This window comes from Corylus avellana, chromosome 7 (genome assembly GCF_965113065.1).
Source record: "Corylus avellana chromosome 7, dhCorAvel1.hap1.2, whole genome shotgun sequence".
In the NCBI taxonomy this organism is placed as follows: Eukaryota; Viridiplantae; Streptophyta; class Magnoliopsida; order Fagales; family Betulaceae; genus Corylus; species Corylus avellana.
In genome coordinates, this window is record NC_142496.1 from 21,934,090 (window position 1) to 21,951,160 (window position 17,071).

Sequence of the window (17,071 nt, forward strand, 5' to 3'; positions counted from 1 at the left end):
AAAACTTTATCCATCTAAAAATTAGTTTGGACTAACACATCAACATAATAAAATTGTTGTAGAATAAAAATTTAATTTATAACATTACTCAAACAATATATCACTATCGCACTAAGTTGATGTAACATTCTCAATCCACCATTAATGGACGGACTCGTGGATATGAAGCTAAAATGGTTGATTGGTTGTTGTTATGGGTGGATTGTATTAAGAAGTCACAACTGCAACTTTATTAGTTAGGTTATTTTGTTAGAGTTGGTGACGGAAAGTCCAAATCTTCTTTCCAATTTTGGTTTTTTTGTTTTTTTTTTTTAAATAGAAGAAACTACACTTATTATTTCAATTTTACACCCAAATTGTAATATCTTTTAAACTTTAAAAAATTATAATTAACTCACAAATTATCTAACCATTAAACTTAGCTCATTCCATTAGGATTTTTTATTAAATCTAACCAAAGTTTAAAAAGAGGACAATAATCCTCTTGCATCAGATAAAAATACTAATTAAAACAAAAAACCATCGTGGGAAGAGACTATGTGGCCGTGAGTCCGGCTAGGGAAGTTTTTTTTCTTTAATGTAAAGACAATAAAGAGTATAATTTTAATTTCACAAAAAAGAAAAGAAAAGAAAAGAAAAGAGTATAATATACATTTTATGTCGTGCATCACACCTGACCTATTTTTAAACAAAATTGGCTAAGAGTTTGTTTGAGATTGTGTTTTAGAAATAGAGTTTTTAAATCAAACAGAACTTTTGGGCAAAAGTTTCATTTTTAAGCTTTTGTTAGAAGTGCGTTTTTGCCATTTTTAAGCTTCTTTGACATTTAAAAGCGCTTTTAATTTTTTTACCAGATAAGTGTTTTTTTTTTTTTTTTTTCAAACAGATTTTTTGAGTGTTAAGAGTAGTTTTAAGTTCTTCAAATGCAATCTTAAACAAATTCTAAGTGATAGGGTTAGATGGTTTTTTAAAATTTAAAAAGATATTATAAATTTAGATATAAATTTGAGGAATAAATATAATTTCCCCTTTTAAAAATCGTTCTTGTGCTCTTGTTTTGTCCTTTTTTTTTTTCTTTTTCTTTTTTTCTTTTTGGTTTGGAGGCAATTAGTTGTTCAAAGAGAAATGATAACAAATATTTTCTCAATCATCTTCCTATAGTGAATGGATGAATCTAATTAACAAAAAAAAAAAAAAAAAAGGAGGATAAATTTACCATTAAATTTTTGTATGATATTTCACAAATTTAATAATTAGATTTAAAAAAAATAAAATAAAAAATGATTGAGAGAATGATATGTAGCCGATGGGCCACCTCTTAACAATTGAAAGGCCCAAAAGATTCTCTTCCAAATATGGACCATAACCAAATAGAAGCAACCCAACTAAAATTCCACTTTTAGACTCCTCTTTTATTTTTTATTTATTTATTTTTTTTCACAAAATAAACCCCTAAAATGAAACGACTTTCCAATCAATCTCATCTCCCCATAATACACCACTCATTAAAATATTTTTCAAACTAAAAATTAAAAATACTTACCCAAATACAAGTATAACCAATATGTATTTTTTTTAATCAACGCGGAAGACGGGGAAAAGGGGGAGACAAGTATAACCCATGCGATTACTCATTTTTTGGCTCAATTTCATTAATACGAATTTTAAAAATATGCAACAAGAAATAAGCTAGAAATTTGCGTAAAAACATAAGGACGCCCGCTCCTTATCCTTGCTCCGTGTTTTAAAAGGATATTATGTTTCTATTATTTATGTTTTTTTTTTTTTTAATTACCTTGTTAATACCTAGGTTTTTATGTTTTTATTTTGGGTTAAATAGTTTATTATTACCTGAGTTTGCAGTTTTTAATTTTTTCTCACCTAGGGTTCAAACACGGTCATAAATGGTACCTGACTTATAGAAAAAGGCCAACTTAATACCCCCGTTAGCCAAAACTAGCAGAATGCCACGTGTCGTCACAGAGATATGCCATGTGTTGAAAAAAAAAAACTAAATCTAAAAAAAACAAAACAAAAATTGAAAAATTCATGGGGTGGCCGCCCACCCCATTTTGGCCAAGGCCACCCCCAGACCAGTCTTGGGGGTGGCTGAATGACCAAAATGGGGGTGGCCATAGGCGGGGTGGCCGGCCACCCCCATTGGCCAAAATAGGGTGGCCGACCACCCCATGAATTTTTTATTTTTTATTTTCTCCACCTAAGTATAACCCTTTTATTTTTTTCATTTAAATTTCAATTCATATCACAGATGATATATGACTTATGGGTAAATACCAGTTTAGTATCTTTATCATCATTCCGTCAGTCAAACTAACGGATTGTAATGTGAACTGGTTTCGACCACCCCATAAGCCGGTCTGGGAGTGGCTTGGCCACCCGGCCCACCCTCAATGACCAAAAAGGGGGTGGTTCAAAGGCCTTCGGAGTGGTTCGACCACCCCCAGACGGGCTGCAGGGGTGGCTGAAACCACTCTCATGGTAGTCCATTAATTTGGTTTTTACCTATAAGTCAAACACTATCTGTGATACACATTGAAACCTAAGTGAGAAAAATAAAAACGTGAAAATCTAAATATTAAAAAGATAATTAACAAATTTTTTTAAAGAAATATATGAGAAGGGAAAAATGGTTTGAAAATGAAAGTTATGGGTTTAACTTGAAACAATAGATGGTTTTAAAATGAAATTTTAATTAAAAAAAAAAAAATGAAAGATGAAAAAAAAAAATTATAGACATTCTTTAAAATGACTAGTATTAATCCACAGCATGAGTTTTTTCAAACATAAAGCAACAGATCAAAAAGACTAATCTACTCGCCACTTGGAGATGTGTGTAGTGGTGGATCTAGGAATTGGAGTTACCCGGGGCGTAAAAAAATAATTTTTTTTTTCTCCTTATGTATTATATATATTTTTTATAATACGGTAAATACAATCAAAAAATAAATTATACCATAATATATGTATCACAAATCAAATCAAACTCATCAAATTACCCAAAAAAAAAAAAAAATCAAAGTAACTATTAAAAATCTTCATCTAATGACGTCACAAACACATAATAATTTAAACTACTTACAAAATAAACTAATTACAATTAAATGACTGCTAGTGTCTAAGAAAAATGAGTACTTTTAGTGGGCTATTAGCATACGGCTATTTCTTTTAGAAAAGCCTCAAATCTCAATGCATAAATTACATTAGAGTCTAAGACTACATAAAAGAGACTAGAGTTTAAATTTAACCAAAAAAAAAATCACATTTATCTATAAACTATGACCAAAAACACTAAAAAATTCACCCACTATCTTTTTTTAATAATAACTATTATCTACTATCTCTCTACTAATAAAATATAATTTTATTCTCTCTTTAATAAAAAATGGCCCCATTTCTCTACATAATAACCATTTGAGCGACAGAAAGAAGGCCAAGAGTGCCCCTGGTAATTTTTTTTTACCAGGGGCACCCATTAAAATTTTGATGGAAAATACTTAATAAAAGTTTTTTAAAAAAAATTTACCAGGGGCGCCTGCCCCCAGGTCGCCCCTGTGTAAATCCGCCACTGGATGTGTGCTTATATATAGTAAGTTGTAACCCATCTACAAAGCGGTAGAATGCAATCTTAGAATTATCATCTAAAAAGGATCACCACCTACCTAGAGCAAAAATGTTAGCTTAGAATCCCGGTTCCCATTGGACATATTCACTAGGTTCATGATCACAAGTTTGTATGTATTAAAACCAACTTCATAAACAATTTGTAAAACCAACTTCATAAACCCCAATGTTGAATGAGATTTGTTGATATTAGTAGCTTTCTTGAGACGTTCACCCTCAGCACCAGAACTCTTCTGCCTGTGAGAGAAACATATAGCCAACAACGCCAAGACATTAGTTGAAATTTATAAATACAATTATTTCAACTCTTTTTATGATATGAGATATTCTTCTTTGCATCAATTTACCTTTCAGATCCAGCTAAATCAACAAGATTAAGCCGAGCAAATTGATGATGAGTTACACCTTGGGATTCCCACTGATAATAAACAATGAATTCTCAAACCAGGATAACATTTGGAAAACAGAGATGAAGTATACAAGAAAATGAAGGAAAAAAAAAAATATTTACATTTGCTCACCTTACTTTCAATTATGCAAGTAAATACACTATGTGAATGACTGCTGGCACGATTCATATTACTAGCAGCTACCTTTCTGTTTGCTTTGCCCTATAAATATAAGAAGAAGAAAAAAAAGGGAAGAATATAAGAGTTGTGTACTTAACCAATAGAAAGAACGTCTATATCAACTGGATAAATTGTCTACGGCCTTAGACTTCGACTATGTCTCGGACATATATACCTCTTTCTAGACAAAGTGAAGAAAGTGTAGACAAAATGTGTAGTCTTTATATGATTAAATTAATTAAAGGACAACCATTTAGACTCTCCAAATATTTGAGAGCACTATTTTACTATAAACAATTGAAGCAACTGATAAAGGGGTTATATACTAGAACAAGTTGTTGAATAATATCCCAAGCACTTGTAACTTCTACTTCCTTCAGATTTTCTAGTCTTCTCTTATCTGTAACATAGACATTAAAAATGTGGGTTTTCTGTAAGCATAAAAGGTTGGTCAAAGCTTTTGAAAAATTTATCCATACTTGCAAGTTGCTAGTTGATGGGTCCAAAAGATCAAGAATTTGTTCATTGTATATTTCCAAGAATGAGCATTTACAAGTGAAACTTAATTTTTCTTCTCTAGGGGTCACTTTTTCCTGCATACCACAATCACACCAATAATAATTGAATTTAATCAATTCCTTACAACATTGTCTGCAGGACTTGTTGGCGCGGGGAAAGAATGTATAATGACACATATAAGACTTGGATTGGCGGCGAAAACATAGATCTACTTGAAAAAAAAAAAATCAATCTAAGAAAGCTTGCAGAAACCAACAAAGTCAAAATATCGGGGAGGACAACGAATTGCGAGGTGGGGTAGGCGGTCAAAGCGATGGAGGAGGCTGAACGCTATTGCTGAAGTCTAAACAAAATCTAAAAAAAAAAAAAAAAAAGAAAAAAAAAAGGGAAAGGAGGAAGGATGGAAGAAACCATCATTCCTCCCTTTTCGATCGCACCAGAAGGGACCGGATGCATAGAGGCCTTTTAAATTTTTTTTTTTTTTTACATGTCCACATAAGAGGGGAGGAAAAATTTGAACTAGTAATTTTCGCTTTATAAAGCATGGTTCTCAGCCGATTGAGCTATTCCTTAAGGACGTAGAAGCTTTTTATATATAAAAGAAATACGAAAAAAAAAAAAATGATTGGGGATGAATTTAAGATTCTATTCTTTAAAATTTGAAAAAAAGAAGCTCTTTAAAGCATCGTTCGTGCCCACTTATTTGCGTAATTGAATTTGGTGTTGCATTATCCTCTTCCATTGGTCATTCTCGAGTCGCGACACGTGAGAGAGCCCATCCTCGCTCCCACTTCAGAAGACTATTCTATTTTTGTTTTTATTTTTTTGTTTTTTTATGGGTCTTAAAAAAGAACTTTTTTTATTCTAAAGGAATAAAAAATAGCAATTGTACGAACAGAACTCAACAAAAGCCAAATGAAATCTGATTTCAAGTCCGTTTCTGAAAATTGCAAGGAAGACGGAGATTGAGAGGCTGGCTCTTGAGTGGCTCGAAGCTCCTTTGCGGTGGTGCCCAGGATAAGAAATACGAAAGGCTGAGGGACGCATAGCTCGCCCGTCCGTTTCTCTACTCGCCCTGGATGGGCCAGTCAACTTCGACGGCTGCAATCTCCAGCCGCCGCGAAAGCATTCAAAGCCATCGGTCCAAGGCCAAATCATCGGCCCTGATCTCCCCGATGCACACAGACGATGTTGAAGACTTCGAGTGGATCGTCGATGGAGGCACCGACTACATCTCCGAACTGCCAGACGAGTGCCTGGCTTGCATTTTCCAGTCTCTCGGCTCCGGCGACCGCAAACGCTGCTCTCTCGTCTGTCGCCGGTGGCTCCAGATCGAGGGACAGAGCCGTCACCGTCTCTCCCTCAACGCCCAGGCAGATCTCCTCTCTAAGATCCCTTCCCTCTTCTCCCGATTCGATTCCGTCACCAAACTCGCCCTGAAATGCGACCGCAGATCCGCGAGCATCGGCGACGAGGCGCTCATCCTCATCTCGCTCAAATGCCGCAACCTCATGCGCCTAAAGCTCCGAGCCTGTCGCGAGTTGACTGATGCCGGTATGGAGGAATTCGCGAAGAACTGCAAGGGTTTGAAGAAGCTCTCGTGTGGATCTTGCACCTTCGGAGCCAAGGGAATGAACGCTGTGCTCGATAACTGCTCGGCTCTCGAAGAGCTATCCGTGAAGCGCTTGCGTGGCATCACCGATGGTGCCGCGGCTGAGCCGATTGGCCCTGGCGTAGCTGCTTCATCGCTCAAAACGATTTGCCTGAAGGAGCTCTACAATGGACACTGTTTTGGTCCTGTGATTATAGGCGCCAAGAATTTAAGAACATTGAAGCTCTTCAGGTGCTCCGGCGATTGGGATAAGCTTCTCCGAGTTATGACGGATCGTGCCTCTAGCTTAGTCGAAATTCATCTCGAGAGGATTCAGGTCAGCGATCTCGGTCTCGTGGCGATCTCCAGTTGTTTGGATCTGGAAATTCTGCACCTCGTTAAGACCCCGGAGTGCACGAACGTCGGGCTCGTATCGCTCGCGGAGCGTTGTAGGCTCTTGCGGAAGCTTCACATTGACGGATGGAAGGCGAATCGGATAGGCGACGAGGGCCTAATTGCCGTCTCGAAAGGTTGTCCCAACCTTCAGGAGCTGGTTCTCATAGGTGTGAATCCCACAAAACCGAGTTTGGAATCTTTAGCATCGAATTGCAAGAACCTAGAGCGCTTAGCTTTATGCGGAAGCGATACTGTTGGTGACGCCGAGATTTCGTGCATTGCTGCGAAATGCGTAGCGTTGAAGAAGCTTTGTATAAAGAGTTGCCCGGTTTCAGATCAAGGCTTGGAAGCCCTTGCGGGCGGGTGCCCGAATTTGGTGAAAGTGAAGCTCAAGAAGTGTAGAGGAGTAACGGCCGAGGGCGCTGACTGGTTGAAGGCAAGTAGGGAATCCCTTGCCGTGAATTTAGATACTGGTGAGCCTGAGCATCAGGATGCGAGTGCGAGTGACGGAGCACAAGAAAATGCCGTCGAATTTCCGCCTCCAGTGCCCAGTCAAATGGCAGCGGCGGCCAGTATTGCGTCAAGCAGTTCCGGTCGATCGAGTTCGTTGAAGTCTAGGTTAGGGCTTTTAACTGGGAGGGGCTTAGTGGCTTGCACTTTGAGAAGGTGGACAAGTGGTAGCGGCAGTGCCCGGGGTAGTTAGATAAGGAATCTGAGCAAAAAGTTTCAGAATTGAATAGCATGCTTGCTCTTGGCTCTGTTTACATTGTTTTGCGTTGTATTACTTGATTCCGTCTTTTCTTTTCTTCTCTCTCTCTCTCTCTTTTTTTTTTTTTTTTTAATGTAATTTAATTTTATGCAGTGTGCTGTTTATTGCCTTTTAAACTGAATCTTCGCTGCTGCAGGTGGTAATACACACTTTTTATCATTTCTGTTCATTTGGTGAACTCACTTTTTTACTCTGTTTTATTGAATGAGTGCGGCACCATCAGTCCTAGTCTTGAAATCTATGTAAGACATGTTCCTGATTATTTGATTAGTACCCGGGAATCAGACTTGCGAGAAAATGTCTAAAATTTTCAGTACTCAAGAAGTATTACTTCATGTTATTGGTTGTGTACTGTATGGTTGATATCTATTCTCTCTCCCTGTCTCTCTGGGCAATAGCTACATTTCAAAGACATCATTATTCATTATTTCTTGAGGATGAACACCCTTGGCGGGGCTTGATCGAACCCACTAACAGGTTTGGTGAGAGGATTGAAGTCATAATACTCCTATGATATGATGCAAGGAAATTACTTGTGTGCTGATGTAATTATGGAAATAGGCAGATATCCTGCCTACATACTTGTTACAATGTTACCAATGAGCCTAACAGGTAGCTAGAAAAGGATATTGCATAGTGTAAGACATTTGCTGAGGGAGGAGCACCTAGCAGCTGGTCGTTGGTAGTCTTAGAGAGAAAGGAGGGTTTCAATCAGCAGAGTGCTAGCCTGGCATCAACTTCTTGATGGGAGTTACTGTGTTTATTTATAAGTGACAGGGTTCATTGGCCTGCTCTTGGTGCTTATTTCAGGTCAAAAAGAATAGAGGTAAATTAAGCTTCATGTCTGCTTGGTTTTGTGTGTATATTAAGGGTTCTTTTGTATGAGGTAAATGTATTTACCATGTTAATCTTTGCTAGTATGTTATTGTTCTATTGCATCTTACATTTCGGTTTTGTCTTTGCTCTAGCTGGCTTACTTCCCTGGCATATTTGTAATCAAGAGTTACTTACATCGTAAATGTTCTGATTGCAGCAATGATGCTGATGATAATGATGCTTTTGGGGAATCCACAATTGGGCCGAGCAAATATTTCTTATGCAAGGGAGAGGCTTTGATTTTGCTTTTGGTACTCCCTTGCACAACACACACCTTTCAAGCATGTCCATGGTTTGATCTTTGTATGTGTGTGAAGTTATATGTCACAATTATTACCATTTTTTTTTTCTGGGTCAATTATTACCAAGATTGAGGCTTGAGCAACTACCTAAACAATAGCAGATCATATTTTCATTAAGCAAAAAGAAGCTACCAGGGCCTTGAAATTTTGAGCATCATGACCAACGAGAAAAGGTAACTTTTGGTTTTTAAGGCTTGATTTTGCAGCTTTGAGATATGTTTTCTCTGGAGAATCCAGCTTAGTACACTGCTAAGATATACAGTATTATGTTCCATAACATGTCTGTTTAATGAAGAATTTCCTCCTAAATTTGGATAGAGGGCATTTCGATATTTATTCTTGTTCACAGGCACACAACAGGCCCTTTCAAGCATGCCCATGATTTGATCTTTGTCTGTGCATGTGTGTGGGTGAAGTTATATTTACCCAAATTTTTTGACAGGTATAAAGTAGCTCTACTACACAATTTCGAGAACTGGCCTACTTGTAGTTGCTGTCTACGAGCTCTGTACAAAATTTGACATCTTTTTTCTGAAAATAGCTTATGATAACCCAGGAGCAAAAAGTTTAGAAGTAAAAGATATGCTGGTCTATGTCATACCAATTAGCTTTTAAACTCCTCCCATAATAATTTTCATACTGCAGCTTGTAATATACTTGACACGTTGAAGGAGCTCAAGTTCTTTTTTATTCTCATTATACTTGGACAGCTGCGTATTTAGCCCCATTGGTGATTAATTTTAATGATTTTTTGTTCTTTTTTCTCCTTCTAGATAGGCTTGTTTCTTATGTACTTTTTTGTGTACGAGAGCCACTTATATAAAAATATGTATATACTTTACACGAGCAATGGTAAATCTCAGTAGTTTGTATTTTTGGCTCTGAATATCCAGTATGCAATTAATTCCTACATTCCCAATGTGTATGTAAGAATGGCTTGACCAGTGGAGAAGGTGCAATATGTTAAGTTTAATGTTTTAATGAAAAAAGGAAAATGATGATAACAAATGTCAAAATTGGTTTTGCTGTTTTAGGGTTTTATCAGGCTGAATTTTAGAGAAGATTCCTTGAGAACTTCAAAGTGTTCAGATACTGCAAAATCATATTATGAAAATAGAATACGAGTATCAAAACCAATTTGTAAGAGATGGGATGGTGATTGGTGAATGCACTGAAGGTTACTGTCTTATAGCTTTCCTATAGATTTGGCCCAAAGCATGCACAGATGACAACCGTACAAATACAGAAGCTGTTTAACTTGTAGTGGACAGAATGAATAAACCAACTTTTCTTTGTGCTTACTTTACTTGCTTATCTGATCACTTTCTAGGCCAAAATGGCTCGTTGGGGAAATTACAATGTACGTTGCCTGTCGAAAAGAAAGAACAGAATCTGCTTAACGTGTAGTGGACAGAATAAATAAACCAAATTGTCTTGGTGCTTATGCTTGCTTATCTGAACTCATCCAATGTCGATTCTTTAGGCTCGGGTTCGTTTAGATAAAAGTCAAAACTTCGAACTTACGCCAATTAGGATAGCTAATGGCTTAAGTCCAAAATCTAGCAATTAATAATTATAATATTTAAATCTAGCAAGAATGTTAATTAATGAATGCAATTAATAATTATAATATTTAAATCTAGAAATAATGTTAATTATAGATCTATCCATAACGATGATTGCAATGTATCAATAACGAAGAATAACATCAAAGATTTAAATATTGACAATGAGGGAATGACCGCATCATGTATGTATGAAATGAGGAAAGGATGAAGCGAATAAAGGAGAGAAGATGTGACTAACTGGTTTTGCAGTGGTGGATTGCTTTACTCCAGGCTAATGGTGACCCGACAAGTTTCCACTGGTAGCTCAAGTAGAAAAAGCTAGCGCGCCACATGACATTTTCTCTCAGAAAGTGTGCAACATGTTAGGTAGGGGTGGGAAATGGGATGTTTGTTCAAAATAGCAAGACTTTGTAATATTGCACATGGTCCACATGGAGTGATTTAGACTCTATAGGGAGCAATGACGACCAAAAATGCTTTGAGAGAGATTAATCAAGGTTAAGTGGATTGCTGCACACCACCTTTGCCGTCAAGTTTCCAAAAGACTCGTCGATTGTGCCATACCACTCAATACATGGTCACTTCATGTTTGATGATAGATTTGTTGGATCATATCCTTACCTACCAAATCATTGTTTCCCTTCTTTCCTTACGAGACAACTCGTTGGCTTGTTTATGATTGCAAAGAGATCAGCTGAAAGCTAAAATAGGCCGTCGGTGGTTGAGCTCTTGCAGAAATTGGTGTCGAGATAGACCATCGCATGGAGCCGATTTGGGATTCATCCCCCTTATGCTCCATAACTCTGCAGTAAAATATCGGTTGGGCTTTTGACCTTTTGTAATAAACACAGGAAATATGTCTGACTAAGATATGTATAGGCTAGGTGATCGACCCTCCCAAGTCCCAAGTAAAATATAGGATGGGTGGCCGATCAGAATTTGTATAAGTTAGGTGACTGGCCCTCTCTAGTAGAGTATGGTATGGCTGACCATTTGTTTAGGAAGGGTGATTGTTTTATTCAAACATATACCATTTATAAATTACAAATTATCATAAATTGTAACGCTCCTATTAAGTAACCCTTATGTTAGTAACCGAAACCACTACTAACTATAGTTACACTTAATAAATATGTTGTGGTTAGTGTTAGAGAATATGTGGGCTTGTCTCACATTGCTATTTGCTAATGTATGAGAATCTCTCTCCCTTTAGTTTCTATATATTGGAACATTCTATGTACTATCAAATTATTCAATAAAAGCAAGATATAGTTTATTGGGCTTTAGTGTACGGCTATATACCAAACCACTTTAATCTTATGTCTTTTTATTTATTATTCTACTTTATATTTCCGCATTATAAAATCTTACCGTTAGATGGTTGGTTATGGCTTAATAAATCTGTTGTGGTTAGTTAGGTGGTTGGTTATGTGCTAATAAGATAGGAGTTCTAACACGACTTTGTATTCATATGGTCACATCTCTTATAAGAATTTAGAAGAAGAGTGTGGGGACGATTGATTTAAAGTTAGGAAAATATTTGGATTATTTAATTATTATACTTTTTATTATATATTTTTGCAAACTTACATGGCAATCAACCTTTTATGAAAATAAATTTGAGTCTTACATAAATTGTTAGGTAACTAATCACATTTTTAGTAGTTGATATAGTAAATACCATGTTGTAGATTATTACATGTCAATTTATATTGGACACAAATTTTTTCAAACCAGTTTAGAGTAAAATTATTTCTACCTACATTAACAAATGTCAAGTGTACTCTAATATGTTTGAGTTTCTTAAAAATCAATGTTTATGTTTTTAGGTTAAAATAGTAATAAATAATGGTTAAGAATGTTAAAAAAAATACAGAACAAGATCTTCTTCAGTTCATTTTGGATTGGAGAATATCCAGTTAATGGTCAGGATCTCTTTAAGAGATCCTAAGACCATAAATAAGACATTTGTCCTATTAATTAAAAAAATAATAAAATATTATATATATATTTTTTAAAAATTATAAAAAATTAAGAAGTGGCTGGCTACCATTGGGGGTGGCCAGACCACCCCCAAGGGCCAAATCTAAAAAAAAAAGATAAATTCGTTTGGCGCTTGGGGTGGCCGGACCACCCCCAAGAGCCAAACAAATTTATGTTTTTTTTTTTTTAGTTTGGGTTTATGGGGGTGGTCCACCCCCTATAGCTCTTATTATTATTATTATTATTATTATTATTATTATTTATTTTTTAATTTAGTTTGGGTTTATGGGGGTGGTCCACCCCCTATAGCTAAGATGGGTGGCCAGCCACCTCTTATTATTATTATTATTATTGTTTATTTTTTAATTATTTTTTTTAATCTGAAATTTTTATTTTTTTGTAGTGGGACATGTGTCCTATTTGTAGCTATAAGATTTCTTCAGCCCTGAACTAGATATTCTTCAGTCCATTATGGATTGGAGATGATCCTATTCCAAAAAATACGTGCATCTCACAAGTTAAATGACGACATTTAGAGCATGTTTGGAATTGCGTTAAAAAATGTAAAAAATACTTTTAATACTTAAAAAGTTGTGCAAAACAAAATGTTGACATGCTTGGTAAAAAATTTTAAAACTACTTATTTAATTTTTTTTACTCTAAAAATTGTTAAAACTCACTTTTGAAAAAAAGTTAAAAATATAAATTTTTTCTAAAAAGTTCTTTTTGACTTTAAAGGCTATACTTTTCAACATAATTCTAAACATGATCTTACTAGAGTGTGTTGGAGAAAAATTTTCTCCAAACTAATTTAAAAAAAAGTTTCTATCCATTCATATTTTAGTGGTTGATATAATAAATGTCGTTTGAACTAAATATCATGTGCTAAAGGCTTATGAAATGTATCGTAATTAATCAACACTAACTAACAAATCATAGGGAGAATTAAGAAAAATTTAAAAAATTCATGCATTAAATTGAAATCGACGATAAATTTTGCCAAAACGGAAAAACAAAGAACAAAAGAAAACGTGTAATCGTGTCAAACCTAGTCTTCAAAAGTGAACTAGCACTGGTTTCTTTCTCTTGAAATCTGTGTGCGTTTGGATCAAAGACAGAGAGATTAGAGAGAATGGCATTTCTAGGGATTGATTTCAGCTGCGCTCTGGGATCTCTCCGCAACGGTCAAATCCCACCCAAAGACTGCTTGCTGCCTCTCATTTCCAAGCTCCTCGGCTATTGCATCGTCGCCGCTTCCACCACCGTCAAACTCCCCCAGGCACGTCAAATAAATATTTATATATTGGTAGTTTTAGTTTGGTTTTGATCCTGTTGATTGAAATTACCTATCGCACAGCGTTGGATGCGCTGAATTAGGGGTTTGACTTGACCTGTGGGTTACTTGCTTGCCTTAGTTTTCGAATGAGCGCATGAGATTTGGTGCAACGATTGTGAAAAGATTGCGTATTGGGGGGTCGGGCTTATGATTTTTGCATTCAAAGTTAACCGTTGGGAACCCATTCTTCAGTAGACTCCAGACGTAGAAGGATTTGCCTTTTCTTTCTTTGATAAGTGCTATGAATTCGAAGGAACGCTCTGATATTAGTTTTCAATGTTATGAGCAAGAGCTCATCTTTGTAGTCCTTTGTTCATGGTTAATTGGAGTGAAATTATCCCTAAACCATTTATTTAAAGCATACAACTCTTTCGAAAGCTATTAGTTATAATCTGTAACTGACTTATGGAATTAAAATAATTGGAATTTGAAAATGAATGCGACTAACTATAACGTAATTTTGTAAAGGAATTTGTGATCCCCAATAATGCCATTGTTCTTAGTTCACCTTAATGAACCTGGTTCTTGCAGCATGCTTTATTAATGCTTTTGGTTAGTTTGATATCATCCATTATATCGTGCTTTTGTTCTGAAATTGCAGATATTAATAATTTTGAAACATAAAAGTGTTAGGGGCCTCAGTGTTGTGGCCTTTGAGCTTGAAGTAGTGGGCTACACCATTTCTCTGGCATATTGTCTACACAAAGGGCTTCCCTTTTCAGCTTATGGGGAATTGGCATTTCTTCTGATCCAAGGTACGTTCATGCCTTTATTATTTTTGTTTTCAATCTAAAGCATTGCAGTGAATATGGGTGTGTGAAACAAAAAAAAAAAAGAAGTCATGCTAGTATGTGTAAAGGACTGTGCTTGCAGCATCAAAGAGTGTCTAGAACTGTAGATGTTTTGCTTTGCCTCTATAACTGGTCCTGGTTAGGTTTAGGGTTTCCAATTGAGCATTTGATCAATGCTCTTATGATGTTAAATTACCAACTAAAAAACAGTTTTGTCAGCTGTGATTTGGAAGGAGAAAAAAGGAGAGGGGGGGGGGGGGGGGGGGGTGTGGGGAGGATTGAAAAGCATGGTCCAGAAAAAGGAAAGGCATAGTACAGAAAATGTGTTTCAACTGTGACACTGGTCACAATCCCTTAAATTGTAGCATGGTTGGTTCATGTTAAATGATGAGTGGCATAAATAGTAATTATAAAATTGGAGCTAGAACCCCTAGGGATTAGCTCAGGTAGTAAGGGCCTTAGTCTCGGTGGCATTTCCACCTGGTTTAAGGTTTGAATTTCCTTGGGTGGAAACAATTCCTAAGTAGTATTACTCGATCCGTGTGGAGAAATTACCCGACAAGGGTGGGTACACAAAGTGGCCCCTCCCTTGAAGGGGTTCCTCGTCATAAAAATAAAAAATAAAAATTTGGAGCTGGATTTGAACCCAGAAAATAATTGGCCTAAATTCAAGTAACCTGAAACCTTTTTACTTATTACATCAAGTGTTACTCCATGCTTGATGCTAAGTAATTTTATTCTTACTTTTGTCTTTAGTGCCTTGTAATTACATAGCTGCCTTATGTTCTCTTCCAACATTGATTTATGCTAGTCCTGTTGTCTCATTGCATGGGCTGAGTGCATTAGAAGCTGGATTGGTATTATTGTGGTCCATTATAGCTAAGATATATTTATGTGTCAGTTTGCCTATATTCTACAATTAGGCAAGAAACCTAGATTTTGACACGAGAAGCATCTGTTGAACCCTGTTCACTATGTGTTGGTTGGCTCTATTGGACCCTCTGGATGAGGTTACTTTGCGACATGAAAAGCTGGTATCATATTCTTCATGGATCTAACGTACTTCCTCTTTTGCTTATCTGTTGCAGCTCTAATTTTAGTTGCCACAATCTACTATTATTCTCAACCTGTGGGTATCAAAACATGGATCAGGGCGTTGCTGTATCCTTCTTGCGTGCAATATAATATTGGACTTGTCTTGAATTTGCATTTTTTGAGACCAAAAACATGGTCAGACTCTTCCTTACTATGATGGTGTTTCAGATATTGTGCTATAGCACCAACTATCCTAGCTGGTCAAATCGATCCTGTTCTCTTTGAAACCCTATATGTGAGTAGCATCTTTTACTTTCTAGTCTGCACTTGAACATATGTTGTTGGGGTTTGTCACAGCTCTCACTTTTTGCTTGCATTTTTACTCATCTTTACACAGATGCTGATTTGAAAGTACACGCATTTCAAATGTTCAGGCTTGTTTATAATTTTTTTGCCCATCTGGCAAGGTGTATTGAGTTTTTCTGATGCGGAAATGATCTGTTACAGGCCTCTCAGCATGCTATTTTTCTCTTCGCCAGGATCCCACAAATATGGAAGAACTTTTCTGTGAGTTAAATATTGAAGGCCCTATCATGCTGTTAAATTGGATGTTATTAGTAGGTGGCTCTCATATAATTTATTAACTTAATTTCTTGCTTTCGAAATTGTAAAGATTCCATAAATTCCCCTGTTAAATACTTCTAAAAAATTACTGGTCCACTCTGTTCTCAAACCCAATACTCCATGCCTTGTTTAAATGCTAATAAATACACCAATATGTCTTGTGTGTCAACATGCATTAGAGTGTGTCTGAAACCAGCAATTTGGATAGAGGCTGTTAAATTCCATGTTAATATTGTCTAGTGTTAATAAAACTGATACCATCCTCAGAGGCACACTTTCTTTGAGTAATAGGTTATCTTGTGGTTATAGAGGCAAATTTTTACTCCATCCACATAAATGGTGTTTCTGTAAGTAAATATCAAAATTTTGACCATAAATCACCAATTCACCAACTACTTATCTAGGGGAAAAAAAGGAAGTTTGGTTCTAAAGAGAGACAAATAAAATAGGCTTCTCTTATTGTGGGTAAGAAGTTTTGAGGATGATTTGATCACTTTCCAGAACAGGCAATAGTGAGTTTTCATTTCATTCTGTTTACTAACCACTTCATACAATATTTATCTATGAATTTTCAGTTACTTTGAGTATTCACACACGTCTGTAGCCTCCTTATTCATGTTTTGGTGAACAACCATTATCTGAACAGAACAAAAGTACAGGGGAACTCAGCTTCTTAACATGTTTAATGAATTTTGCCGGTTCCATGGGTAAGTTTATATTTTTAGTTGAACTACAGCTGCTAAGTGTCTAATATATGTGTTTGACGAAGTCATGAAACTTTATTGTTTGTTATGTAGTGAGAGTTTTCACCAGCATCCAGGAAAAAGCACCAAGCAGTGGTATCCTTCTTTCATTTTCTTAATTACTTCCTCTTTCCACATATTCTTTTTCAAATTTAAGTTCAAGTTTTTTCAAATTGGATCCCATTTTTCTTTGCCCAACTAAGGGTATTTTAGGAAAAGTGATTGTTTTATTCAAATATATACCATACGCAAATTATTATAATTGTTGGACGAACTTAGTATGTACAATGATGATGGATAATATCACATAGAAGACAATATTCATTT

The 17,071-nt window shown here is 36.0% G+C and overlaps 2 protein-coding genes across 2 annotated transcripts in view; both read left to right on the top strand.

Moving 5' to 3' along the window:
* The first annotated feature begins 5,632 nt into the window (after nt 1-5,632).
* Nucleotides 5,633-7,522, top strand: LOC132183946 (F-box protein At1g47056). Its single transcript, XM_059597418.2, has one exon. The coding sequence runs from the start codon at nt 5,810-5,812 to the stop codon at nt 7,418-7,420; it is 1,611 nt and encodes a 536-aa protein (XP_059453401.1). The 5' UTR covers nt 5,633-5,809; the 3' UTR covers nt 7,421-7,522.
* A 5,693-nt stretch (nt 7,523-13,215) lies between these two features.
* Nucleotides 13,216-17,071, top strand: part of LOC132185675 (Mannose-P-dolichol utilization defect 1 protein) — a 9,169-nt gene continuing 5,313 nt past the window's right edge. The window contains exons 1-7 of the mRNA XM_059599445.2: nt 13,216-13,494; nt 14,153-14,306; nt 15,431-15,503; nt 15,606-15,672; nt 15,885-15,944; nt 16,648-16,708; nt 16,799-16,840. Of these exons, the coding sequence (XP_059455428.1) occupies nt 13,348-13,494; nt 14,153-14,306; nt 15,431-15,503; nt 15,606-15,672; nt 15,885-15,944; nt 16,648-16,708; nt 16,799-16,840 (604 nt within the window). The 5' untranslated portion in view covers nt 13,216-13,347. The remainder of the gene's footprint in view (nt 13,495-14,152; nt 14,307-15,430; nt 15,504-15,605; nt 15,673-15,884; nt 15,945-16,647; nt 16,709-16,798; nt 16,841-17,071) is intronic.